This window comes from Populus nigra, chromosome 10, assembly GCF_951802175.1.
Source record: "Populus nigra chromosome 10, ddPopNigr1.1, whole genome shotgun sequence".
Lineage (NCBI taxonomy): Eukaryota > Viridiplantae > Streptophyta > Magnoliopsida > Malpighiales > Salicaceae > Populus > Populus nigra.
Window position 1 is genome coordinate 8,929,888 of NC_084861.1, and position 27,479 is coordinate 8,957,366.

General features: G+C 35.3%; 4 protein-coding genes across 6 annotated transcripts; 1 reads left to right on the top strand and 3 right to left on the bottom strand.

Moving 5' to 3' along the window:
• Positions 1-1,080: 1,080 nt before the first annotated feature.
• On the bottom strand, positions 1,081-4,458 carry LOC133704996 (lysine histidine transporter-like 6). The gene is made up of 8 exons (XM_062130081.1): positions 4,317-4,458; positions 4,071-4,210; positions 3,578-3,961; positions 2,057-2,450; positions 1,867-1,972; positions 1,661-1,752; positions 1,504-1,572; positions 1,081-1,404 (listed from the first exon to the last, which is right to left on the bottom strand). The coding sequence occupies exons 1-8, from the start codon at positions 4,338-4,340 to the stop codon at positions 1,306-1,308; spliced, it is 1,308 nt and encodes a 435-aa protein (XP_061986065.1). The 5' UTR covers positions 4,341-4,458; the 3' UTR covers positions 1,081-1,305.
• A 2,968-nt stretch (positions 4,459-7,426) lies between these two features.
• Positions 7,427-12,276, top strand: LOC133704891 (GDT1-like protein 4). Of its 3 annotated transcripts, XM_062129935.1 has the most exons (13): positions 7,427-7,663; positions 7,771-7,839; positions 8,331-8,426; positions 9,392-9,451; positions 9,551-9,598; positions 10,066-10,154; positions 10,256-10,292; positions 10,367-10,414; positions 11,083-11,151; positions 11,302-11,346; positions 11,436-11,497; positions 11,619-11,691; positions 11,800-12,276. In XM_062129935.1, the coding sequence occupies exons 1-13, from the start codon at positions 7,646-7,648 to the stop codon at positions 11,866-11,868; spliced, it is 783 nt and encodes a 260-aa protein (XP_061985919.1). In that variant the 5' UTR covers positions 7,427-7,645; the 3' UTR covers positions 11,869-12,276. The 3 variants fall into 3 exon arrangements, with proteins under 3 accessions (XP_061985919.1, XP_061985920.1, XP_061985921.1); XM_062129936.1 differs by lacking the exon at positions 8,331-8,426 and having other exon boundaries at positions 7,434-7,663; XM_062129937.1 differs by lacking the exons at positions 7,771-7,839; positions 8,331-8,426 and having other exon boundaries at positions 7,434-7,663.
• Positions 12,277-13,527: 1,251 nt separating this feature from the next.
• LOC133704442 (ATP-dependent Clp protease adapter protein CLPS1, chloroplastic-like) lies at positions 13,528-15,126 on the bottom strand. The gene is made up of 3 exons (XM_062129265.1): positions 14,921-15,126; positions 14,331-14,481; positions 13,528-14,031 (listed from the first exon to the last, which is right to left on the bottom strand). Exons 1-3 carry the CDS (start codon positions 14,982-14,984, stop codon positions 13,770-13,772), a joined length of 477 nt encoding a protein of 158 aa, XP_061985249.1. The 5' UTR covers positions 14,985-15,126; the 3' UTR covers positions 13,528-13,769.
• Positions 15,127-15,744: 618 nt separating this feature from the next.
• On the bottom strand, positions 15,745-26,330 carry LOC133704616 (mediator of RNA polymerase II transcription subunit 25-like). Its single transcript, XM_062129497.1, has 15 exons — positions 26,089-26,330; positions 25,962-25,992; positions 25,524-25,587; positions 24,735-24,865; positions 22,765-22,974; positions 22,604-22,669; positions 22,151-22,361; positions 21,492-21,559; positions 20,496-21,362; positions 19,445-19,498; positions 19,280-19,308; positions 18,143-18,211; positions 17,940-18,024; positions 16,798-16,884; positions 15,745-16,606 (listed from the first exon to the last, which is right to left on the bottom strand). The coding sequence occupies exons 1-15, from the start codon at positions 26,184-26,186 to the stop codon at positions 16,049-16,051; spliced, it is 2,628 nt and encodes an 875-aa protein (XP_061985481.1). The 5' UTR covers positions 26,187-26,330; the 3' UTR covers positions 15,745-16,048.
• Between the last annotated feature and the right edge of the window lie 1,149 nt (positions 26,331-27,479).

Genomic DNA, 27,479 nt, shown 5'->3' on the forward strand with positions numbered 1-27,479 from the left:
TGAATATATTGATTAATCACTATTTCAAACACTGAATAATTTTTTATTTATATATCTTGAATTTTTGGGATATTGTTAATAATGATTGAGAATAAAAACTTTTGAAGGTTGTGTTAGAATTGTTTTGGTAAGAACTAGGTTTTTCAAGACTTGGGCCTTTTGATTTAAACCATGATATATATGGGTTTTTTTATATAATGATGATGTTTTTTTCAAGATTTGAGAAATTCCATTTGAATTGCACCATGGAATTTCTTATACGATGGGAGCTGTGGAAATTACGGTTTCAAGATCTGGCAAGACAAAATGGTAGTTTGCCATTAGTGATAAAAGGTGAACCTTCTGATAATATTTGGTGGTCTTAATAGTGATTATCATTTTTGTAGCAAACAAGGCATGCATGATGATGAAACTTTTGGTGTCGGTATTTATACAGCACTGTCCACTGTTATTTTTCATTGCTCTGGTTTTGGAAAAGAATAGATGTGTAGAAACCATTGGATGGTTGGTTCTATAACAACTCATGGAGTTCTACTTAGGTCGCTGGTATGTTTTGTTTTTGTGATCGAGGTTAAGATTTGTATATAGAATTTATTAAAAAATTAGAAAAAAACAAAAAAAAATAGTTTTTACAGCAGATTTTTATATATAATTGAATTGTACGTAACCTTAACCTTAACTTTAATCACAAAAACAAACATAGTAGTGTCTTGAATTCTCTATATATATCACTGGTTCAACAGCTAGTTAAAAGCAGGATCGGGGAAGAAGCAGATGTAAAAATTATAATGATACTTTGGGTATGAAATCAATTATAATAACAAAACTATAATATTTCAGATATCTTTTTTCAAGTATTATTAACTATATAAAAAATGTAGATATAACGTGTAATATTTAACGTATTATGTGTTGAAATATAAAAAAAATAAGGGTAATTTTCTCATTTTTATATTATTACTTGTTTTGCTTAAGCTATGCACAATATTCTCTAAAGTGATCACAAAATGACTTGGCTTAATTAGTGCAATTCATTTCCACAACAAACATGAAACTATTAATAGTTGGACAAGCACAATCTTTTCAAATGTTGGTCTCGCTGAAAGTTACGACAATCCAAACATAATAGTTAAGATTTATGACGATGTTAACATGAAATCAGTCTGTTTGCTGAATATGACAACACAAAGCAGAACAGGATTATGCTGGACTGTTCTATTTAAATAGTTGCATGCTTAATATAACAACAGAGGCATATCAATAAAAAAGAAGTCTTGCAAACTCGATCGGATACATTTTGCATTATTATGTGTAGAACCTATACGAGGAGGCATCGGTAACGATATTCCGGAACCCACCAATGGTGGATGCCATCATGATGAACACTCCAACGAATATGCAGGCCTGAAAGAAAAAAATAGATACTGTTATTAATAAGTAATTCACTGGTCAAAACTGTTGCTTTAAATAGGAAAGACATGGTAGTTAGATTTTTCTGTTTACCCAGTTTATAAACCATTTGGTGCTGAATCTTTTAGGTTTCTTGATTATTAGCCACATTACGCAAGGGAGCTGCAAGAAAACCCAACATGGATCAATTAGCTTGATCGATCCAGTAAGTCATTTACCGACTACTGTAGACACCATATGAGAGGCTTACGAAGTATGAAGTGGGGGCAAAACCAAACCCGCCAAAGAAACCAAGAAGATCTCCGAAGAATGGGAAGGTGACTCCAACGAAAAGGGTAAATGCTGCAAGGTTTCAGGGACATAATAACTTGTAATTCAATAGGTAACAAGATTAAGAGTCGAGCAGCTGCAAACTTGATGTTAGAAGACGTTTAATTTCGAAGAGAATAATCTCACCAACATAAGTAGAGCGAGTCACGAGCCTAAGTGCAAGTCCTGGTGGAAAACTGAATCTTTTCATCATCATCCTCTCTAGCATGTCAAAAACAGGCATAGCATAGACCTACAAAGGTTCCTGTTAGGTCCGGTAGAAAAAACATATATATATGGCTAAATATTGTATGAATAATGTAGTCTCTTGTTATACCTGGTAGCTACCAATGACATGAACTACCACCATTAAATTAGCAGAGGCAATGAGCCATGCGGGTCTTTTCAGCTCCATAAGGACATTATCATCAACATCCTGTCCAAATGCCCAATACCCTATAAGGGCAACGGGGAAATAGCAAATTGCATTGATAAAGTAAGCACCCAGTGCACCTTTCCACATTGGGATTTTGGAAGGCTTCTCAGTAGTTGATGGAATTGTAGCCTGAATCTCAAGAACAACTGCATGGCCAGCGAACGCGAAAGAAATTTCTCCCAGTGCATTGAAGACACGAAACATGTAGTCAGCTGCGCTGGTGTTTTTGTAAGCATAGCTCACGTTATCAATCTGGCCATGAGCCAAGGAACCTGCCCAGGCTATGGTTGAATAACTGCAACCAGAAACTCAATGGAGTAAAGACAACACTGCACGATGTTATATCAATCAGGCACCTCTGGCTTTTGCGCAAGACTGGTGCCCTTACGAGCAGAAAATAAAACCGTACAAATTCAACATAAGAATAACAGGAATGAAAAGGTATAAAAAGTTAATGTCTTGATGTCTTTAAGCATGTTTGGGTTCACCTTTTGATTTGGTACTATTTATATTTACAAGGCTAAATCTTGAGTAACTTAGCCATTTATAAAATTCACTTTAAAGTTTCTACTTCACTAAAATCATGATGAATTAGCTTGGCTCCCCCTTGCCATTTTTTAGTTTCACCAAAAGCATAAAGGAGCGGCCTCCAAGTCTAAAGTCTCATCCCATTTTCTTCCACAAGATTAATTTAACTTATCCCATAATGGCTGCGCGCCACTCATAGTGTTATGGGTGATCAGGATATATTCGGTCTAAAAAAGTAACCCGAACCCTCGCAAAAGCAATAGCTTTTAAGCACGGCCCGTTTGGATGATAAAGACCGGGATTCTTTCTACTAGTCATCGATCCATAGTGAATCTGTAGACTCTGATACAATCGCGAGTGCTTTACGAGTTTCACGATACGATGCAAGTGAGTTTGATAAAGCATGACCAGAATATATCGTCATAATTGTTCAAAGTCATGTTTTGCGAGTAAAGCATGCAAGGAATAATGGATCTCCTAGTCCTATCTTGTGTATAGTTTACAACGGAAGTGTATCAAAAGTTTTAATCTAAAAGAAACTAGAACAAATATAATTTTTAATACGATTATTAAATACATCCCATTCTACATACTTGTTTTTTTTAGTAGTTTGTTGGCTATAACCAACTAAAATCGAGAACATGCTCAAATTAGATCTAAAATATGTTGTTCAAGATAAAATTGCACCAAAATGTTCACCAAAATACGACAGGGTGGGTTAGCATGGCTACTGTGCACCAAAATGTTCTATTAGTCGTGATAAAATTGCAGCTTGATGTCAAAGTACCTTACCAAGCATATTCTCATTTGGGACACAAACCACTACAACTAATCAAGTACTTAATGATCATATGTAATTGGGCATAACGAGGTTAAAAGTATAAAACCAAGTACCCGAGTGACATGACTGCTGCAGCTAGTGAAACGCCAGCAACAGAATTGAAATTCGGAAGCTGAGACAAGAAGAAATGGATGCCACCGAAGATCAAAATCCAGTAAGACTGCCTTATTGGGGTGCAAGAGGCGCAAGTCATCTCCATGAACTTCTTTAAACTCTTTCCACCCGTAACCATGTACACGATATCACAACCAACTTGAACAATCAGCTGCTGAGGTAGGACAATCCATGGTCCCAATTTCGGGCCGAAAGCATGTCGACCTAGGTCGATGTAGCGATCAAAGCGAGTCCCAGGAACACATTCATGGAGTTGGATCATCTGCCACATTGTGTTCAGAGTCATGCACCAAGATAACACCAGAACCGTTATCCCTGGACCCCTGAAGAAAATAAACAGTTATTTTCTAGTAGTTTTGGTTCTAATTCATTACTGCACATACATATTGAATACGAATTTGTTGAGCTGTGTTGCAGTACTGACTAACATACCAGCCTAAGTAAGCCATGGCGTAGGGCAGACTTAGAACACCTGCACCGATCATGGCTGTGACAGTGTGGAAAGTTGAGTACCACCATTTGGCTCGGCGAGCGGGATCGCCTTCGGTCCATTTGCCAATGGACTGGCCTTCCTGTTTAGATTTCAAGAATAGAAAAGAACAGCGGTTACATTTTTTCGTAGCAATAGGCATGCAAGTATAAATGTAAAATTAACAAGGGATAGCTGGCTGTGCTCACCTTAGAAGGAGAAGCTGAAACCATTGTCACGGCCAAGGACAGGGACCCCTTCAGTGTGGGAGATGAGTGATCATAATCATCAGCTATATGTAGTGGTTTGGTGTCTCAATTTTTTGTTTTCGGTTTTATAAGATTAAAGCATTTTTATATCAGCTTATATTTCAATTAAAACAAATTTTTTTAGATAATTTTAAAAATATATCCCTTGTCAATTTAGCGATCAGCATGTTAAACTCACAAAATATTGATTTTAAAATTTAAAGCAATAATATTAAGAGATAGAGTAGATATTTTTAATCATCAAACTATAGGTAAGGAAAAGAATCTGTTCGTATATTTAAAGTGACGCTGGAGCCCACCACCTACTGATTAAAGTTTTAGTGCCATCTTCGAAAGTAACATGCCTAATTAACACATTGAGTTCGTAATCGTGAAGAGACTTTTTTCTTCTTTTTTTCCTGAGTACATCAAGTGCTGCGAAATGTATAGTATTGTAGTGAATTCTTTCTCTCTTTTTTTGGAAATATATTAAAATTATTATATATACATATACATATATTATATTAATACATTAAAAAATTATTATTTTGATTTTTTTGAAGCTAAATATATTTTTAAAATATATATACATGTAGTTCCAAACACATTGGTACTCCAGAAATAAGAGAAGTTAATTATATTTGCACACCCCAGGAACTTTTCTTATCTCTTTGAAAAGTTAATTATAAATTCTTGGTCCATCTCAAGGATTGTGGGATTTGTAGGCTTGGAGCCAATAAATGGAAGTTTTTGCTGGTTGGCAATTTAGATCTATCCAAAAATCATTGCCTTTGAAGCAGTTCTTTGTGGGAGGGCCATAGTTTCAGATGCAATGATTAAAGGGAGAGGTCTACTAGTTATGTAAAGGCGGTCCGGTGTCATGCTCCGTTGCTTACATGTACATGGGTGTTTGATAGTATGGTTAAAATACTATTTGTTTAAAATTTAAAAAATATTTTTTATTTAAAGTTAATTTTTTTATTGTTTTGATATGTAGATGTTAATAATAAATTTTTAAAAATAAAAATAAATTATTTCAATATATTTTTAAGTAAAAACTATTTTAAAACATAATCTCTACCTGACTTTCAAAAATAGGCTTAGATACAGAACAATATTTTGCATATTTACAGACCATTTAAAAGAAAAAATAAGATGAAAGAACCCTTTATCTAAAGAAAGTGTTCGCACAAATAAAAAACGATGTTTTTTATTTGGGTCTTGTGTTTGTTGTTTTTTTAGCAGTTCATCAATTAAAAATGGGCCTAAGGTGGAGTACAGATAAAGATTCTAAGGACCAGCTAAGGCCCAAAGTGAATAGTTAACCCATGCTAAAATTGAACCCAATTAAAAGCCGATCAAGAACAGAAAACACTAAAAAGAAATGTTTGGTATTGTATATTGATTATTTTATAAAAAGATATTTATTTAGAAATATATTAAGATAATATTTTTAAAAATATATTTTTAATATCAAAATGATTTAAAAAAATTAAAAAAAAATTTAAAACAAAAAAAATTAAAAATTTTAAAAATACAATTTAATCACAAAAACAAATATTACCTTAGTATCATCGGCCAGCTTTTATATTTCCTTTTTATTTCAGAGGAAACAGAACAGTTATTGAACTGTACAATGACAGGTGATTTTTTCATTCCTAATTCTCTATCATATTGTTTTAGGATTTTAACACAGTACCTTGTTAATGGAATTTCGAATGGTTGAAATGAAATTAAGATTTGTAAAACTAATATCTTGCGTCTCGTCAAATCTTGAAAGTTTTAAAACCTTTTATATATATATATATATATATTAAATCAGCTCAATTTATACTTATATTTTATACAAAATCTTTATAACGTGTCCCAGAAAAAATTAACTGTTGTTGATTTGTTTCTCAATTAAAAATTATTATATATACGTAAGGAGAGTTGTGTACTCCTCAATCTCACAAAAACATGATACTTGTCTCGAAAATAATTCATGTGTCTCGTCTTTATATGAGAAGAAGGGATGGATACGACTTTAAACGTACGTACTGAATAATTATAATTCCTGGAATAGTAAATTAGAAAATGATCTAGGGATGGAGACAAGTTGAAAATAATTAAATTTTATAAAAATAAATTGAAAATTAAACTAAAATACGATGACAAGTTGAATTAATCACTCGGAAAGGGAAACAAACTTTTAATTTGCAAACATCGTCGTAGCGTCTGCAATCATGCTGCGCATCTGGCACTTGTTTTTTTATATATAATTTAGAGAAGTTGATGGAAATGTTGACTTTTTATACATAGGCAGCTTAAATACCGGTATAATTTTTTATGGAAGAGGATAGGAAACATGACGTGGAAATCTGCCATCTTCGCTCTTCCATTCCCTAGCTGAATGAATTGAAACGGAACGACTTCGTTTTTACTCTGTCTGCATTATATCCAGAGCCCGCTTGGGATGTGGTTAGAGTTACTTCAAAGTGTATCACACGACTAGCAGTTGGCCTGATACGTGCACAATTTAATTGCCAAGAAAGGCATAATAGAGAAGTTTTGATAGCTAGCTATATAAACAAACCAAAAAAAATATTGAAAAAGAGTTTGAGAAAGTTCTAAAGCTGAAAATCACCTCGTAAATAACGAAAATGCAAAAAAAAAACAAAAAAGAAAAAGAAAAAGAAGAAGGAAGGAAGAGGAAGAAAAACACCGTTCAATCAATACAAAGATTCCAAAAAAAAAAAAAAAAAAAAAAAGATTCCAAAATCTTTCGGAATCCAAGCGTCGTAGCGTCCTTGTTATTGAACGTTATTATCGTTGAAGCCGCGCGCATATTTCCGCAACTATAAACTGCAACCCTAACATCCTGAAACAACAGATGTCTAGCGCCTTAAATAAGTCCCAAACCAAAATCATCTTTCCTTTTCAACAGCCTCTCAACTTAATAATGCTTTAAAGTCTGTTTACAAGGGTTGATTATAATTGTTTTTTAAAATATATTAAAATAATATTTTTTAATTTTCTAAAAATTATTGTTGATATTAATAAAAAATTAAAAATTAAAATAAAATTTTTAACATAAAAACAAAGAATACCTTACTCAGAATTAACCCAGACAAACTCTAACACACAAAGAATACCTTACACATAATTAACCCAAACAAACTCCAACACTCTCTCATTCTGTTTTGTCGAAAAGTTGCTTCGACTTGGCAACTTTTCTCCGAAAGAAATTTCCCATAACAGCTCACTTTTCTCTTTCTGACAGCGTATCATCCTCTCTTTCAACGGAAAATATGACCTCAGTCGTTCAGGTAATTAGCTTGTCTAGTTAATCTCTCTTTATTTTGTTATAATCTGGATTTAAAATTTGTTAATTACAGATGTTCTTTTTCCATTTGTTTTCTTTTGCTCAATCAAGGGATTCACTAAGTCGCTTGCGATGACAGTGCTATCGGAGATCGGCGATAAGACTTTTTTCGCTGCCGCGGTTTAGTTTTTTTACTCTCTAAAGAATTTGGTTTATGTTTAATTTAGTTGATTTATTGCTTAAATTAATTTTGGAACTGGATTTTGTTGAAGGATGTAAATTACTAAAAGATTTTTTTTCCCTTATGGTCAAATGAGAATTGAGAGAGAGAGAGAGAGAGTGAGAGTGAGAGAGGAATTGATTAGTTTTTGGAAAAGTTTTATGAGTTGAATTTCATAATGCGTGGAAAGTTAAAAAAAAAAAAAGGCGAAGAATAGAAACGACAATTTTAAACTTTATCAAGTATGATTATGATGCAACTCAAGAGGGAAACAGGATTTTAAACTTAACAAAGCGTTAAATTCTCTTATGGTTGATGGTTCGTGTTGCACACAGGGCCCTTAGGCAGGAATTAATTCTTGTTTTGTTGTTTAGATTATCATTACCATATCTTTCCCCTTCCTTTTTGGTATTCTTGCTTTATGGGATTTGGTGGATATTGTTTTCTCCAGAAAATACCTGCCTGGGTGTGTTGTGTGGCCATGTTGAATTTGCTGAGACTGTATTTGCAAGATGGAGTGTTGGCAACTTATTTATGTTCGCTTCCGGTGACTCTCTTCTGTTGAAAAACCGATCAATATTGCATCTTTTGTTTTCTTCATAACTCTTGCCAATACCCTCTTACCTGCCTCTTCCTTGTCTCAGTTAAACTTGGTAACCTTTAGTAGCATTCAGCCATTGGGATGGTCCATTTGCAGTTATGGTCATGGAATTTTGGAAAAGACAAAAAATGATGATGGTAGTAAAGAATTTTTTAAAATAATTAATGATTATGTGATCAGCTAACAAATGTCCAAACAAATCGTGGATAAAAGCTTGCCTTTGCAACTAGTCATGATTGTGCTCTTTCGGGATATCAAATATTAAAATGCATGCATAATGGTACCAAAAGTACCAATCAATGTTAAATCAAATCCACTAGTTAGCTGCACCATTTCAAGAATGACTTGCTGTATTTATGTAAAAGCAGGAGTTTGAAAACTGAGGATCTTTGGTATTTCTGGCATTATGAGTTCGGAAAATCAATTCATTTAATGGCCTTTCTATGTGCAATTAGAGTTTTCCAAAGCTTATATATTGAACCGAGTGAGCATAAGAGAAGGGAAAAAAGGATTGCAATTTACAGCCAAATATTGTACATATTGCCTTCACTTTTAGTCATGGAAGGAAATTGTGATAAGAGACGGAAGGAAAAGAATTCAAAATCTCATGTAATTTTTCTCTGTGAGAAATGTCAACAGTGAAGTGACCAATAATGGTGCTTTTTAAGTTTTTCATAACTTCCTTAAGGATTTCATAGTTTCTATTTGAGATTGTTTTACTTTTATGCTGTTTAGATTAATTAATATATAGAATCAGGCATCATCTGTTCTGTATGCTTTCTCCAGAAAACCGTTTTGCATGGTCTTCTGATTAAAACTTGGAATTTCTACTACAATCCCCCTATAATTATTTATTCAGAATTCTCCTATTTTCTACGTGTGCTTGCCTGACTTCTGCTTCTTGTTTCAAGATCTTGGCCATGCGTCACCCAAGAAGACTTGTTTTGTCAGGTTGCCTAGCGGCTTTGATAGTAAGTGTTTTCTTGTGTTTTTGGTGCATGGCTGTAGATTTGACAAAATTCCCCTTTCTGAGCGCCAAATTGTTAATTATAATATTTGCTGATTTCTAGGTTATGACTATCCTTTCTGCTGCTCTTGGCTGGGCTGCTCCAAATCTGGTAAGCGGTCTATTGGAGGCCTATATAGTTTTGCGTGTCAGTAAATTTTGTGATTCTGCCAGGCTGCCTTTTTTGATGTTATGGTGGAGTAATTACATTTCTAGTAGATGCAATAGAACTTATTCGAGTAATTGATAGATTTTGCATTCTTAATCTCTTACTTGGGACACATTTTCTTGATAGTGTGCAATGAAAGCCTATAAATAGCACTGTTGTAAGCTGTGGTTTTGTATAGTCAGCCCCCTTGGCAACCTTTCGTTATGTTACTCAGTAAGTCCATATAAAGCACCCGTGAACAACAATAGCTTGTTGACACCCCCCCTCTACCGATCTCTCTTCTCTAGTCATCTATCCATTTTGCAGTATTTGCTTAAAGTGCATGTATCTATCAAAGTTGTTAAGCAAAACTGTCTCGTTACTTCCTTTTACTTTGTCAATCAAGTTTTCTTCATTGTTTACCTATCTAGATCTCTCGTGCGTGGACTCATCACATAACAACAATATTGTTTTTTGGATTTGGGCTTTGGTCCTTGTGGGATGGATTTAATGACAAAGGGTATTGTTCCTGATCTTCTTTCTTTGTTAGCTTTCCTTTGCACTCTTCTCCTGGCATGACAGTTTGTTCTCATTGGAGTTTATTTCTGTTTTATCAAACAGGGAGGCTGAAGAATTGGCAGAAGTTGAAGCAAAATTGGTTTGTTTCTTCCCTGTAATAACATTTACATTCAAGTGGAATCATAGTTCACATTGCCTTTATTTTATCATCAGGATGCTGATTGGAAAGCTAACACAGGAACGGCCAAAGTTGGTAGCAAGGTATAATAACCGCTGTATTTTCTGGAAATGTAACACTTTCTGCCTGCTTATTTGATCACGAAAGCATTTATTCTTCTGCATTAATCTTTCTCATTCTTCTCCTATGTTGGGTTTAATCTTCTCTTTTTTGGGTTGCCTCACTTTGAAAAGAATTTAGTCAAACAATCATTATACTTCTTTCTTCAAAAAATAAACAGAAAAATGTGCAGGCAGTAGGAGAATATAAGCCTTTTCCTGCGTTAGGTATCTTATTTTACAAAAGCGGATTGGATTTATGTATATTTAGCTGGTGGATTTTTATAACTTTTTTTCTCTAATTAATATGAGTAATTGTCCATTGTGTGGCATCTCTAAACATGGACAATAGAGCTGCTTATATCCAAATTTCAAAGAATAGGTTAGCCAGGGTCAGGTTCTGTGCGCTCAGTTATTTTTACAAGAATGTAGCGTGTCTAATGTACACATGCATTAACATTCAAATACTTGGATTTGTCATAGATGGATTCATTAACTGGACTTTTCCTGTATTTCTCGAGAAAAAAACGCAATTATGGTTAAATTGGTTGTGCAAATGAGCAATCTAGTCTCATATTTGAATACCTTTAACCGTGTTTCCTGAATACGCTATGCTTGGTGGTTTTTATAGTTTGACTGTTTTATTCTTCCAGGACAGTGACGAATTGAAAAAGCAGAGGCGGACATTTCTTTCACAGTTCTTCTCACCTATACTCTTGAAAGTAATGCTTCTATATATTATATATATATATATATATATATATATATGTTGAAGTATTAGATTTGGAACTCTGCATTAATACTGTTGGTCCAGGAAAAAAAACCCTGATTTGACCTTGAGGCTGACCAGTTTTATCATGCGTGTTCTGCAGGCATTTTCCATTACATTCTTTGGTGAATGGGGTGACAAGAGCCAGGTAAGGGTCACCTCCAGGACTCACACAGCCTATTAATTTATCCTCGTGGTGATGGCCTTATTTTGCACTATGTATGATTGCCATTTCAGATAGCCACCATTGGCTTGGCTGCTGATGAGAACCCGTTTGGTGTTGTTATAGGTGGAATTGTGTAAGTTATAGTGTTTTCTCCATGCATTCATTTGAGTCATGCTATGTTTTGTTTTCTTTGTTTGAACTTACTATATGTATCGCCATGTTTATTGTGTTTGATTGCTTTTCCTTTTCTTCAGAGGGCAAGCACTGTGTACTACTGCCGCTGTCATTGGTGGAAAGAGCTTGGCATCTCAAATATCTGAGAAAATAGTAATTAAAGCTCCTTGCATTTTTCTTAACGACATATTTGGAATGTTGTTTCTACATTATGTAAGCCAATCAATCTTTGATGTCAATGTTGTACCTTTTGCCATTCAGGTTGCGTTGTCAGGTGGAGTTCTTTTTATTGTTTTTGGAATCCAATCCTTCCTTTCAACGGTTGAGTAGACCCGTCATCTAACACGTAGTATCTACTTACATTCATTATGATGTGGGGGGTTATAGGGGAACTAGGGTGCATGGGTGAGTGCTGCCAATTTATTATTGGAAAAGGAAAGGAAACGCTGGAAAAATGTAGTCCAGCAGAATATTCAGAATTGGTTGAGCGTTAATAATTTCACTGGTGTGAGATAGCTACGCATCGTTCACTCCCGGTTGAAGCGATCATACGTCTGTAATGTGTATGTCCCATAATTTCTATTTAAATATATATATATATATATATATATATATATATATATATATATATATTAATATATGATATGTCAATATGTTATTTTTCATCTTCCTTGTATACCGAAGGGGAAGTTTCCCTAGTTTACTTATCTCAATAAAGTATATGATTGGTTTGAAGAACGTCTTGAGATTCAGACAATTGCAGATGATATAACAAGTAAATACATTCCTCCTCATGTCAACATATTTTATTGTTTAGGAGGAATTAAGCTTACTTGTTTTTTTAGTACAAGTAGCTACGGGGTAGAATGTTCTCTGCTGTGGGTTATCAACCCACCCTTCGTACCGAAATGGGTTCTTTATAAGAAAGAAACACACATACAATCATACTCAATTCAAAGGGGATCCTCTATAATTTCGCACGTGAGGGGTTATTTCTTGGTTTTGTCCAGTCATTAATCACCCGCTAACAGAGATGTGCAGGCCACTTGCTTGCTTGCGCATGCTCACTAATGCACACGCGCCATAATGAAGAAGACGGCAGCAAAACATAGATGCAAAAGTTGCCTTTCAGAATTTTTTTATTAATTAACAAAAGGAACTCTTGAGAACAATGGCTGCAAACGGCTACACATGCATGGTACTGGTTAGGCGAGAAAGAGATTTGCATTTAAAATTGTGCTTATCAAGACTCTTAACACTGGTTCTGTTTGACACTTTGACTACTTGCATTCAGGGTGGTGGTTAGGTGTATTAGTGACTTTCATACATTAAGAAGGTGATCATTCTCCGAAGGACGCAGCAAGATCTGGTTATTTACAAGAGCAATTGCTCAACTCATAAATTTCCTGATTCAAAGAGCAGTAGCATGTTTGATTATTAAAACCAAGAGCGTGTTATATGCTATTTAAATGATATTCTGTTGGATCTTGATATATCTTAAATTGAATGAAGCATTCTGAGGCACCGAAGTTGCCCTACACGCGGTTGATTTTATGCATGCAATTTGAAGGCTTCCTGTTGATTTGTGAAAGCAGATAATGTTGGGAATTTTTTTATACAACTAAGGATGATGATAACACAGCAAAGAGCCTGTAGGTCGTGCTGTAACTAGTAGTGAAATAATGCCATGGCGATTGGCGCTGTGGTTTTCTTCCAGAAATCCAGGGTGTTCACTGATAAGATTGATCTGGGATTTCAACGTGCCTTGATCGAAAGGTTCAGCCACATCATTCCATGATGGCTATATTAATCAAGACTCGAGTTAGATTTTTGTGTGGAAAAATAAAAAATAAAATGGGGTCCAAAAAAGGTAACAGGTGATTCATTGTGACTGCTCGTTTGGTAACAATCAGGTTATCAAATGGAACGAGTCATTACATCTTGAAAATAAAACAGTACTGCTAGTTAAACATAGTTCGAGAAAATCAATGGTGATAAGCTAGGGGAAATCTACGTTTAAGCACAATATCCTGTTTAGAAGATGAGTAACAATCACAGATTATAATCCACATAACAATTGCAGACTCGTCCTTTTTTTTCTTACTATTCAAAATTAGCAAATCCTGCCATTTGCATCTGACCATTGATGACCAAGACATAAACACATGGGCACTGCTAGGTTATATACATCTTTTAACAGGAAAGCATAGTGATTTCATCAAAGACTGTCCTCAGCAACCACCACTTGCAGGTTCAATTGAACTCAGAAGTCCATTACCTCTCAGCTGCATGCAGTGCTCTTCAGCATCGGCCTGAGCGCAAATAATCACCACCGACAGGCCATTGTAGTGTGCTTCTTGCATTATATTAACAGCATTGTCAAGGGTCATCCCAGGGATAACTTTCATCAGAACTTGCACAACATATTCACGTTTATTGTAGTTGTCATTGTGCAACATCACACGATAAGGTGGTGCCATTTTCTTTGATTTCCTGAAGAAAATTTAAAGAGCAACGATATCACCCAGGTGAATGACAGTAGAACGTTAGATGGTACAAAAAAGAATTAAATCAACACCACTGTGTTCATTCAAGCGAAAAATGTTCAACAAAGAAATATCCCTGACTTATAATTAAACTTGGGATGATAAGAAGAAGAAGAAGAAAGTTCTCCCTCCCAACTTCCGTCAATCTGAATCCGAACTACTATATGCTCATAAAAGGAAGCTAGAGTTGTTTGATTTAGATCTCATAAAATACAAAACAGGAAGAAAAGCGGTGCCGGAACGTACCTCAAATCAAACTCAGATTCGCGACCGGGGGTGGTTCTCTCGATAACCGGCTTCTCCAATAACCCTCCTCCTTTGCCTGAGCATGTTGTTGATATAGCCATGAGAATCCCACGGTTGGCACATGGTCCTCTACAAACAGAGTTCTTGTCTCCTAGTCAAGATTTTAACAAAACTATAAATACCGGTGACCAATTTTACTTGCTAATGACACCCATGACTCAACTCATACTCCGCTCAGTCTCCACGGGTAGAACATGAATTCAAAAAAACAGGATTTTAAATGTGGTCTTTTTACACCATCATTTCTTAATCCCCACCAAAACTAAGAAATCGGAGCATCCTCTCCTCCATGATTAATCAAGCAAAACATACAAGAAAGAGATAAAAAAAAAGAAAAAAAATCCAAAGCAACAAACTACAACCACCCGCAACTTAGCAGCTACAGCATGATGCTTGTTTGTGTATAAAAAAATAAAAATAAAAAGTAATAACTGATGGTCGTTATAAAATTGAATCAGACAAGAGAATTTAGAGAGATAAATTTGCGTAAAATAATAATAATAATTAAGGGAAGAAAGAGCAATAAGCACCGGGTTTAGGGTTAAAGACGTGATTAGGTGAGAGAGCTATTCTCCCACAAATTGCAGTCTCCATTGTCGCCCCGTTCTCTCTCCCTTCCCGAACTGAGAAATCGACACTGTTTTCTTTGTTTTTCCCTTTTCTTTTCTTTAAAAAAAAATAGTAACTGTAAGAGATTTTTTTCGTTTTTGAAAAAAATGGAAACAAACTGGTGGTTGAGTTGGGTTGTGACTTGGACAGACAAAACAAAACATATCAGGAAAAAAAAATAATAAAAGAAAAATTACATACAGAAACAATAGCATGAAAACACGTCGTTTTGGCATCCTGATGACCGAAAGTTCTGGTACCAGTATGTCAATATCTAAAAAACAATATTCTTCTGATATTTATTTCCAGATATATGATTAGACAACATGTTTTAGTAAGGGATTTTTTTTTACCGGCTTCTTTTCCATTTCTTCCAAGATTCGTGGTGTAAAGTATTTTTTTTCTTTTATGTTTTAATTGTTAGCATACCGTATGCAGTCTCTATTTTGAGCTTTACCCAACATATATATACATACATATATATATATATATATATATATATATGAAAAGTTCCCTTTTTGGCATTTTTCCTCCAAGGCTATATAATCTGTGAAGTTAAAACCACACCAAGGGCTGAGAGGTAAAATTTCTTTGACATACAAGTGCTGGGGTCCCAAGCTGTTGTAGAGAGAGAGGTCCAAAGGGTACCAACAATTAAATTCGGAAGTGTGTGTGATCATCCGACGAGGATATGAACTGCTATCAGTCAATTCACTTAACGATATGAAATAATAAGGAAGGTGAATGAACAGAACAGGAAATACGAGCTCCGAGTTAAAATCTTATATAGCAATGATTACATTCTCTAATAGTAGAAATGACTGCAAAGAAACCTACGAAAATGCAACGCCTCTAGCATTGAAAAGTATCTCTAGCGCACGTGCGCAAACTTGCATCATTACGTTAAGTAGAAGCGAAGCAAGTCTGACCACGAACATTATCAAGGAATTATTACAATATATTAATGCGCAGAGCATCTATGTGAGTGTTACAATCGTTCGTTCTCAATTACAAAGGTGCATTCTGCTCCCACAGAATCGTAGTTTTTATTATTGACTCATAAAGCCTCCTCCAGACATGTTTGCTGGCCCTTGTGAAGAAACTTGTCCTTGAGAAACTAATTGTGAACGACCTGGACCTTGAACATAAGTTTGACCCATTCCTGTTCCAACCATTTGCTGTTGCTGCTGCATTTGCTGAAGCTGCTGCTGCTGGTGCTGCTGCTGCATTTGCTGCTGCTGCTGCATTTGCTGCTGCTGCTGCATTTGCTGCTGCTGCAATTGCTGCTGCTGCTGCATTTGCTGCTGCTGCTGCATTTGTGGAAGCTGCTGCTGTTGAAGCTGTGAGAGCTGCTGCTGCTGCTGCTGCAATTGAGGTAGCTGCTGTGGCTGCTGCTGTTGAAGCTGTGAGAGCTGCTGCTGCTGCTGCTGCTGCTGCTGCTGCTGCTGTAGCTGTGAGAGCTGTTGCTGCTGCTGTAGTTGTGGAAGCTGCTGCTGATGTTGAAGCTGCTGTAGTTGTGGATGTTGTTGTTGTTGCATCTGTTGGTGATGCTGCTGTTGCATTTGTTGCTGCTGACTGGATATTTGTGGCTTAAACACAACCATATCCTAGTCCACACCGTTTACATCAATTTATAGTGCATATGATAAGTGGTTCGTTTACGTCTTATTTTGATGGCTTAATCAAGTCTTCACAACAATTAAAAAGGAAAAAGCACATCGATGTGCAAGCCCTCAAAACAAAAGGAAACTTGGTTATGCTACTAATTTTCATAACTGATAGGTCTCAAACATCTTACCCCAGGAAAAAGCATCCCTATCAAGCGGCAGGCTTTGTCAGAAACAGAGAGTAGCAATGTCTGAGATGGTAACTGGATTACTGCACACTAGGAAAATGAATAACAACAAATTCAACATCAGAAAAGCCTATCAAATAGACATATTTTCCACGAGTAAAAGAGCATAATCCTGAGCTAATTAAATCTAAAGTAAAACAGTAATAAGAGAATTTGTACAGCTAGGACTTGAGCAATAACTGCCTGAGGGCCTTTTTCATTTCTCATTCTTTCTTTTCTTTTTTCTTTTAAGAATTAGAGTCATCATCCTCTTAGATTCATTTACATGAAAGTTTTAAAAGAGTTTACAGAACTTCATTGAAAGAGCTTCATAAGGGTTTTGATTATTTCAGACTTCAGACTAAGAAAAAAAGTTTAAATTATTTGAACATTAATAAACTGCAAAAACCCATGCCTATCAAACAACCACACTGGCAGGATTAAAGAACTTTCGACCATGTGGAAAAGGTCCATACACCCCTATGATTCAATTTGTTCTACAGTAGCAACTTTCACCAATGGACATTTACTCATGATTGACCCTCAAAGTAGTGAGTGTTAAATCTCACTCAGTGAAGAGATCAGGTTGAGAACACTTCAATTATGTGAACTTCCTAAGCTTGACTTGATAGCCTCTGCGCAAACACTATCATACCCCAGATATGACTTAACAAAATCAGAGTGCCTAAGCAGACAACTTTAAAAGAACAAAATGAAAGGGGAGAAACAGGCAAGGGTAGAGGAATGAGGGAAGGTTGTTATCAATATCACATGAAGTATGGCATTAATGTGCTACTTGTTTCACATTAACTAATTTGGCAACTCTGCTTAACAAGGCAACTTCTGATTCTGCAATTCTACTCTCTCCATTATATTTTTATCTTCAGATCCAATTCACTTTAAATCAAGCAAGTTTCAACCAGGAAAGTAATATGTAGTGAATTACAAGCATCAAGATCCATACAAAAACATCATATCACTGAAGTTAACACAGGATGCAGTAGGGATAACTGATGACTGGAATGAGAATTGACCGTGACGTTTCAAGAAAATATTAAATTGGAAAGCCTTAAGCTGCTTTTTTTGTAAGCATCCAGAAAACTTACAAGCTTCTTCTCTTGGAGTTGTCCAAGAAATCCATGCTGATTCATAGCCCGAAATACTAGAAAATCAGCCTTTCCAACATATTGCCTTTATCAAATAAAGCAACAACAAAAAACACATAAATATAACAAATTCAGGAAGATATGCGAGTGAACAAATAAATGCAAAACAGACATGCTGAAAATCTCAAATAAGCAGCAATTACTTGTTATTCATGTGATCCTGAGATATAAGCCGAACTATTTGCATTGTTGGCGGCCAGTTTGCTGCAAGCCTGAGAATCACACGAAAAACTGAACCAGTTGAATTCATCTTGACAAATATGTATGCTAACAAGGGAAACTAAAATTATTAAACAAAGAGAGAAAAAGATGAGAAGAGCACACACAAAAAGTCCAGCTCAAAAGTTCTGAAGTTGGAGTTGTCTTAAACAATCAAATGAAATCTCAAATATTGTCTGCTATGAGGGGTATTTGCAAATAAATAAAATGGTCATTTTTCATACAGTTTATCCAACTATAAATGTTACTTGGAATAGAGTTTTGATTTTCATATCAAAGCCTAATTCCCAGCCCTTGAGCAATCCATACCCTGATCAATGAGGCTGAGATTTAGGAAATTCTCAAAACTAAACCTGTCCCGTTGCTGTTAGTGTTTTTTAACCATAGATGGATGATAAGATGGACAAAATACAAAGCTCTCTGAGGTAACAAAATAGAATAATGTCCTTCGAGAAACAAAATGATTAAATCCAGCCCTTTGCAAAACATTTGCCAGATGCAGAATAATCCCATTCCAATGATTGTGGGGGTTGATGTAATCATGAAACCTAAATCAACCAGCCTGCCCTTCATTTTTAAATTCAGCCCTAGGCAAAACAGTGACTGACACTTGAGGGCATGGGTGCTGAAAACCCTAAAGTATTAGATACCTTCCAGTATGCTAGGACATACAGCTACTAGGAATGGGTGTGAAGGACGATCTACCTCAAAGTAAAGCTCGCTGTTCCAAACTAATCATCTGATGACCATATTATGATTTTCTCAAATGTAAACCTGTATTGAAGTATAGTCTCACCATGTTTTTGTAATTCTTTTGAGTCAGTTAATACAATTTCTTTTATCTAAGAAATGTATTATTGTCCCAATAATCTCCTGTCAAACAGTTAATCCTTGACTTGTATAGAGCCAACAATTATAAAATAAACTCGTCTTTTGGGACAACCAAAGATAATCTAAAAATTTGTTCCCAGAAAATGTAAATTTATGATGTAAAAGACATTAGGAAACAGATAGTGTAGATTGGTTTTCAGCACAAACTATGTTACTACGCCTGAACTTACGTCTCAGAGGCCGAAGCACTTCTATAACCCTGTATCAAAATACAAGGTATAAGTTCCATGTGTAAGACTAAAACATGTCAAATGTACTAAGATTAATTACTATCAAAAGAAGACTGAAACAGCAGTTTGCATTGAGTGGAGATTTATGAGCCATTTCAAACATACTTCTAGTCTAGTGATAAAGACAGGCTGTCCTTGCCGTTGCCCAGACAAGTTTCCCTGTGTGCAGTTCAAATGTTCAAAATAAGTTAGTGAGTTCATAAAGACACATGTTCAACAGTTCCAGAAATCTACATTGATATTGAAGAAAGCTTTTCAATGGAGTTATACAATAATTAATGATAACAATAATAAATAAATAAATAAAAAGCAACTAAGCAAAATCAATTGATTACTTTAATCATCCAAAGGAGAGATTTTTGTTATTTAATTTTTATCCATACATAAATGAATGTTCCCGCTTCATTTTGGATTATTTGACCTTTGTCTCATTACTACTCAGGGGTGTTAGCAAACTATTATCAAGTCTAACAAGATGAGACTCGAGCAGTTATGATTCATTAGAAACTATCAATAGATTTTAATTTGAGGAGGTGTTCTGCAAGAAAGAACGTGCAAGTCTTCTCAACTGATGACAGAGGTTATACATCCCCATCGATGGCATCAACACTATTTTTCAACTGGCTTTGGGGTATCAAGGTTAGGGTGATTTGACTTTTCAAAATCAATGAGTCAGCGAAAAGGGAAATGAAGAGTTTTAAGAGTTCTCCATATCCTAAAAGGATGACATAGTTTCATTTTTATTTCACACAGAACAAACACGAGTAAGGTCTCTAAAGATTTTTCACTCATACCAGGAAAAAAGAAAAGATACAAAGGATGACATAAGTTGTCATCAGATTAGTGAGTTCTGAGCATAGGTTCCATCCCAGCCCCACCCATGACCACCTCATTCAAGGATCATGACATATTTTCCCATCTTTTCATCATTTGGTGAAAATTGGTGAAAAATTGCTAGATGCCATTGCACATATTATGAACCAGGCATGCCAAAAGTCCATGTGTTTAGTACAAACAACTTTTTGACAAAAGGAAATAAAAATCTGTTCTTTACTTGAAAATGAAAGTGAAAATTTCCATTACTGGCTAGCAAATCGACTATAATCTTGAACAATGCACACACACTTAGTTAACCCAAAAAAGCAATCAGACTTACCTCCCAAACTTTGACATATTTCGATTGAGCTGGTTGCAAGCCCCCTGCTGTCTGTTGTGCCAATGGCAAATTAGCTGCTGAGTTATTGTTTGCACCAAGAGGCTGCATCCCAGATTGTACTTGTTGAGACATTCCTGGAGTAGGAATCATTGTGTTCGAACCAGAAGAGACACCTGAAGCACCCAGACCACTCATTGTGTTGGGGTTTGCACCCATTCCACTTTGTACCATTTGTGCTCCTGAACCGCTCATTGTGTTTGGGTTTGCACCCAGACCACTCATTGCTGATTGGCTGATGCTAACACTTGCGTGAAGATTACCCATTGGTTGTGAAATCCCCCCAAGGTTTGAGTTTCCAGGCATGTTAGAAGTTGCGGAAGTGAATGAACCCAGACCAGAGTTTGGTGTGATTTGTGTTGTCCCAGTAAGATTCCCTGACCCTGTTATTGAAGAAACACCTGGTTGCCCAGATGAAAATACAGTTTGAGCAGCAGGCACGGAAGCCGTCATTCCACTTGAAATCATACTTGACATGTGCATAGCCACAGAAGTTTGATTTATTGATGGGAGACCAATAGAATTTCCTCCACTTAGGGCTGCAGAGTTCATCACTTGCCTTGCTTGAGAAAGATTGTTCAGAATGTTCACGTTAGCTGCAGCAGGAGGCGCAGAACGTGCAGACTGTGTCGTCACACTGACATTAGGTTTCAAGTCCTGCGCATTTTCACCGTTTGTTGCCATATCTTGAGTAGTCGTGGATGGTGATGAAGTCTGCATGCTTGGAACTCCTTGAGATGAAGGGCGTGGAACAGAAGGAATATGGGGAAAAGCAGATCCATTTGCCATAGAAGTTATAGTACTTGGTTCCTGCGAATATAAAATCACAAAAGCTCTTAACTATGTCCATAATGCACAGAAGCAGTGCTATCATAGAAACAACTTTATTTCCTATTAATATGAGAACAAGAACAGAACTAAGGGATTCACTAGACTTACAACTTTCACAGTTGCAGTTGGAAGATTTCCAGCTGAAATTGGCGGCCGATTTGTGATAGATCCATTCACTAAAGTTTTGAAAGAAAGTAAGTCTTCCACCAGGCAGAACATCAAAAATATGAATTTAATATTGGAAGTAAAATAAGCCTAAAACTAGAGGTCAATACCTAAATGCCTCATGGAAACCTGACCAATTTTTTTTATGGTTTATCTTTAATTTCAAGTGCAATAAAAGTCAAACACATTAGCACTAAGATATCATCTTCCACAACAAACTTTAAAGGAAACAACAGATACAGATGCTTGAATCTTGCTGAACTCCTTAGACCTGTGAGAGGAGGTGTACTTGAAGCCTCACATCACATCAATGTATCTGTAGATTTTTGCAGATGAAAATTATGATGGATAACAAGCTAAGAGCTTCTACAACTGCGTATGACAGTAACATGCTGCCTCCATGAGAACCAATTTTACAGAGGGTTAAAATACACTCCGTGGAAAATGTTGATTGATCCGGTTATTATGTCTCTCTCTCGTGCAAAAATCATGTTAGGTAATTTTCTTCAGAAGAGAGAGCCAGCGAGCAAAAGAACTTAACAAGCCATGCCAAAATATCCAATCACACTCAACAATAATGTAGATTAGATAGCTTAAACAACCTGAAGGAATTGAAGCTGGAAGTGGCCCAGTTACTGAAGTAACTGAAGCAATATCCACTTTAACAGGTGTTTGATTAGAAGGCAAACTTGTAGCTCCAGGACGACTTAATGCAGCACGAGCCTCCATAAAGTTCTCTGAGATCAGCACAAGAAAATGAGGATTTTTTATGTTGTCGACAGGTGGATCTGCTGCTCGGCTGTTGCGCTTCCCCTACATTGTAAAGTGGTGCATTAAGTAGCCTACCCCAGACATATATTCGTGATTTCCACCAATTTCAGAAGAGCAAAATATGCTGCGCACTGGTATTTCAAACACTCTCACCCACCCACCCACACCCCCAAATGATTTTTGTTTTTTCCCTCTACGCAAGAAGCACAGTGCCATATACAAATGCTTTTGCAAGCATCAACACAAGAAAAAAAAAGGAAACCAACTAAAAGTCTCATCCTTACTGCATTGTAGATTAATCTAAGTTTTGGAAGCTGTTTTGGACAGATGACTGAAAGAGAAACCGAGCACTGCAATGAAACTAGGAGTCAGTTTTCACATGGCCAGTAATGCTCGTAAACAAGAGAACGATAGTAGATTAGGTAAGAAAACAACATCAATGTACCTGAGGAAATGATTTAGCAACTGTCTCTGCATCAGATAGACGACTTTCATTCTGTGCATCGATGTTTTCAGTCTGCTCCAAATTTTGTATTTGTGGACGATAGACTGGAGTGGGCAATGGGTGAGGGTTACTTGCAGCAATAAGAATACAATTTCTTTGCCCATCTATATTTGGTTGAGTTTGGTTTCCATTTGGAGTAATAGGGAACATCTGAATAACACAAAAAGGCACAAGCCCAAGGAACAATTTCAAGAAACGTTTTTCCTTGGTGAGACTAACAAAATAAACAAGTCTCAAATCTAAACTTGTCACTGACTCCTTGCAAACCAACCTATGTAATGTTGCAGTTGAGGATTAACAGCAATAAGAAACAGAACTCTTGCAAGTTGCAACAACTATACAATATGTATCCAAGTATGTCATCGAATGCAACAGGCAGGAAACAAGCAAGGGTAACAATAGATGGTCAAGCACATCCTACTTTGCTTAAGAATCTGGCAAATGGTCATTTAGGCAATATAATATTCTTCACCAAGCAACAAGACATGCATATAGTTACTTGGTAGCTAAGTTTAAGAGTCATTGATGGGCATGGTTACCAATCTCCTTGCACGTTACAAGGGGCTCAAGACCTGCGTTTAAGCCCAGACAGGAACAGGACTTGGGTCAGGTCTGCCCCATTTCATAGACTAGCCATTGACCCAACGCAATAAAAAATCATGCAAAGCCACAAATTTGGGTTTATAACCAATACTCTAAAGCAATAGGGACCAAGTATGACTGTCGCACTACTTTAAACATTTTAATCAAGGAAGGGTACTTATGAGATGATCTAGAGCAGAGCCTAGTGGTCCTCTTGGATCTTTTATAAAAACATTCCATTGAAGAGAGTATAAATCATATTCACTGCCATTGAAGCTGGTTGTATATACACTAATCACCCTTTTGTTTCCTCTTTTTACAATAGCCACCGTTATTTCATGCTATCTTATTGCAAGGCAATCTTTTGATTTTAAATTTCATGGCCAGGGTCTATAGGTGTGGGATGTTAGTTCGAAGGAAAAACAAACGGTGGGATTTCTTCAAGCAAAAGAGCACCATATTAAAGGAGATTATAGTTCAACTTGAAGATGCAACAACCAAAAGAAGTCGAAAAGGAAAACTGGTTGAGATCATGGAAACCATAAAAGTAAATCTTTAAAAAAAAAAAAAAAAAACATGGCAGCATAAGAATGAATAGTACAAGTAAAATAAGGCAACATCCTCAAAATACAAAATGAAAATCAAGAAAAGAGCATTCCGATTCCATCAACAGTTACAAAGAGACTATATCCTGTAGCTGTACCCCACAATATAAAAAAGCAGCGACTTCACAAATAATGAAAAAATGAAAATCAATAATGAAATTCTATTAGAAGGAAAAGAAAGAATAATTCAAGAGGGACAGAAGGATACCCCCCTCAGAAGGAAATAATAATCAAAACAAGCATTCCAATTTCAATCCCATTAGATGTCATCTAAAGAAACTGCTCTAGGAGCCACTTCATCCATGTTCCATAATACAATGCAGCAGTTAATTAACAGATGATATTTTCTTTTTCGAGAACGAACCTGAAAAAATTCTAGATATAGCAAACCCATGTAAGCCATTCTCAGCAAACCTAATCCATGTATATGCCTGTTAGATTGTTGGCAATGCATGACACTTCGCATCCATGTCAATCTCCCCACACCATGGCTTACATGTTTATTCATCGTTAGGTAAAATAGGAAATAACTGAAGTTTCTAATGAAAGGGACCTTAAACTTCTTCCACGCTTTCCCTCTTAGAGGGAAGGAAAAGAAAAGCGGAATTGTTATAATAATAAGCTACTGTTCAGGGAAGACCATGAAATACTACTAACCATTAACTAGAAACTGAAAATGTTAAACTCAATAACCTAAAAAAATAGAATACAAGAACGGCGTACCATTAGAGCTTCAGAAAGCCCTTCTGCAATTGCAGCATCATTGAAACCACCACCAGCAAAAGGAACGGCTGATAGCCAGTGTAAGAAGATGTCAACATCTCTTGTCCAGCCACTACGTTGTACCAGGCAAGCTTCACAAGAAGGGTAGAAATGAAACGGATACTCTGTTAGTTTGCCAATTATAGTAGAATAGCAGAAGAAAATCATGTTTCAGAATTAATGCAGCCATGGTACAGACAAGAGACATTCCCTGTCATGCATATAGCGATATTAATACAATTCAAACTTTGAATATTTTGCAATAGATAACAGTAATATAAGAATCTCACTGGCTAGCTAAATTTCCCAAATTAAACACATCTCTGACAGTTTTATGACTTTTTAGATATGGCGTAAATTAAAATATACATGTGTGTGTGTATTAAATTAAGGCAACAAGTAAAATTAAGTGCAGAGTGAAAACTTGAAGGAAGTTTGGTATACAAACAACAGGTACATGCATATGAATCTCTTCAGAAAGTTGACTTTCAAGTTTCAACTGTAACTCCAACTCACAGAATGAAATCAGTTTGCAGATTTCCAATTACTTCAAATTCAAATCAACAAACCCTCATGTGACTTTCAGCTAGCCAAAAAATCCTCATCAAAGATCGGAAGAAGATGCCAACAACAAAAAAAACATAAAAATCACGTCTTGTCCCTCAAAAAAGTAGTCCAACATTAACATGTAATAACACATAAATCATGAAAAATGCCACAAAATATGAATTAATCAAGCAAAACACATACCAGAATATGATCCATGAGAATTAAACGTGACAAGAGAGAGCTCAGCACTAGAAGTAGGGGGCTTCTATAGTTGAACAAAAGAAATCACAGAATAAGTGTCAATAAAATATGAAATTTACAGAAAAAAGAAAAAATAATCAAACAAGTACCAACAAGAAACACAAGTTTAAAGAGAGCATTCCCATTGCTCATGCCTTCAAACGAAAAGTAACCTTCTAAAATGCATTCAAGACAAAGTAAGCGGAGCAAGATAACTAGATCTAGAACCAGAAAAACACCTTATCTATCTTTCGGAATTGAATCAGTAAAAAACCTCGTAATATTCTTTCAATAATCTAACTATAATCCAGTTTTTACAGTCAATTAATTATATGGCTAGCATTTATCACTATCCAAATTAATGCAGTTAAAATTTGACAATATAAGATTTTTACTTACCTGCCCTGACGTTTCATTACCACAATAACACCTGCACAGATTGATGAATCCATTGATTAAAAAAACCAAAAAGAAAACCCTAGTTCACAATTTCAAACTATTGTTTTCAATCAAAGTGCCTACATACCTGATAATCTTTTCAAGATAATCAGAAACGATGATCGACCAGAAAGGGCCCATGGCGGCCGTGCCTTCAACGGCCACGATCAGCTGTTTGTCCGCCATACTGACGGTTGCGTATGAGAGAATCGGAGGTCAGGTCGTTTCCGTTACTTAACTGACTGGAGACTCGGTTGAGTCATTAATGAATTGAAACGAGAAAATAATAATTAAAGACCTGGATTATTCATTAATAATTTGATTCATTGCTTTTTTTCTTTTTAATTTTTGGTTTCCCACCAATGATTTAAATAAAATTAGTATTTTGTTAGTTTGTTTCTGTATTTTAAAAATATTTATAAAAAAATGAATTTTTTTATTTTAAATAATTTTTTTTATTTTTAAATTGTTTTGATATATTAATATTAAAAATAATTTTAAAAAAATAAAAAATATATATTATTTTTATATATTTTTAAATAAAAAATACTTAAAAAAACTGATATTATACTCCCAAGTATGATCGTGACTGCTGAAGTGCCTGTGGTGACCTATTCTACTTTTCGTGTGTTGGAGTGACGATTGTATGCTAAAACAGAAGACGACGTGGTTTTGGTACTTGTTTTGTACAAGAAGCAGGGGTGATTACTATTTAAAAAAACATTATCCGAATTTTCAGAGTTTTTAAAGATTTTCAAAAAATAAAAAATTCGAATAATTTTGAGAAAATAATTTTAAAGAAATTTGTATAGAGGAAAAAAATCTCGGAATTCCCAAATATTTTTTGAAATTCTTACATTTTAAAAATAGTTTTTAATTCATGTATGTATTAATTAATTATTAATTATTAACCACAACTAGAGAAGGAGAAGTTATTGTGCCCTGGACTAGTGATACTATTACTTAGAATTAGAGGTGGTTAATTTGTGTTTGGTTTGGTTTTTATTTATAAAAATAATTAAATTGAATTTAAAAAAGAATAGCTGAAATCGGTTCAAATCAACTAGTTTCAGTTTGGTTTGGTTAGGTTATTTTAGAATAAAAACTGAAACCCAACTGACCGGTTTTAATTTGGTTATTTTATATTAAAAACTAAAAATTATATTGTTTGTTGGGGTTTTTTTATAATTTTCAATGGGTTTGGTTTCAATTTGGTTTTGTTTTTTGATTTGGCTTGGTTTTTTTTCGGTTCGATTTTTTAGTTTTAGGTTTATGGAACCGAACCGGTTGATTTTTTCAATATTCTAATCAATTTTTTTTCAACGGTTCAATTTTTTCAGTTTTTTTTTCTAATTTTTTTTATTTAATCAATTTTTTTATTTTTTTCTTACCCCTAGTCAGAATAGTGTTACAATGACTTTGCCTCTCAAAATAACAAGGGTATATAAGTCTTTTAAATTTTTTAAAAACATTGAAGTT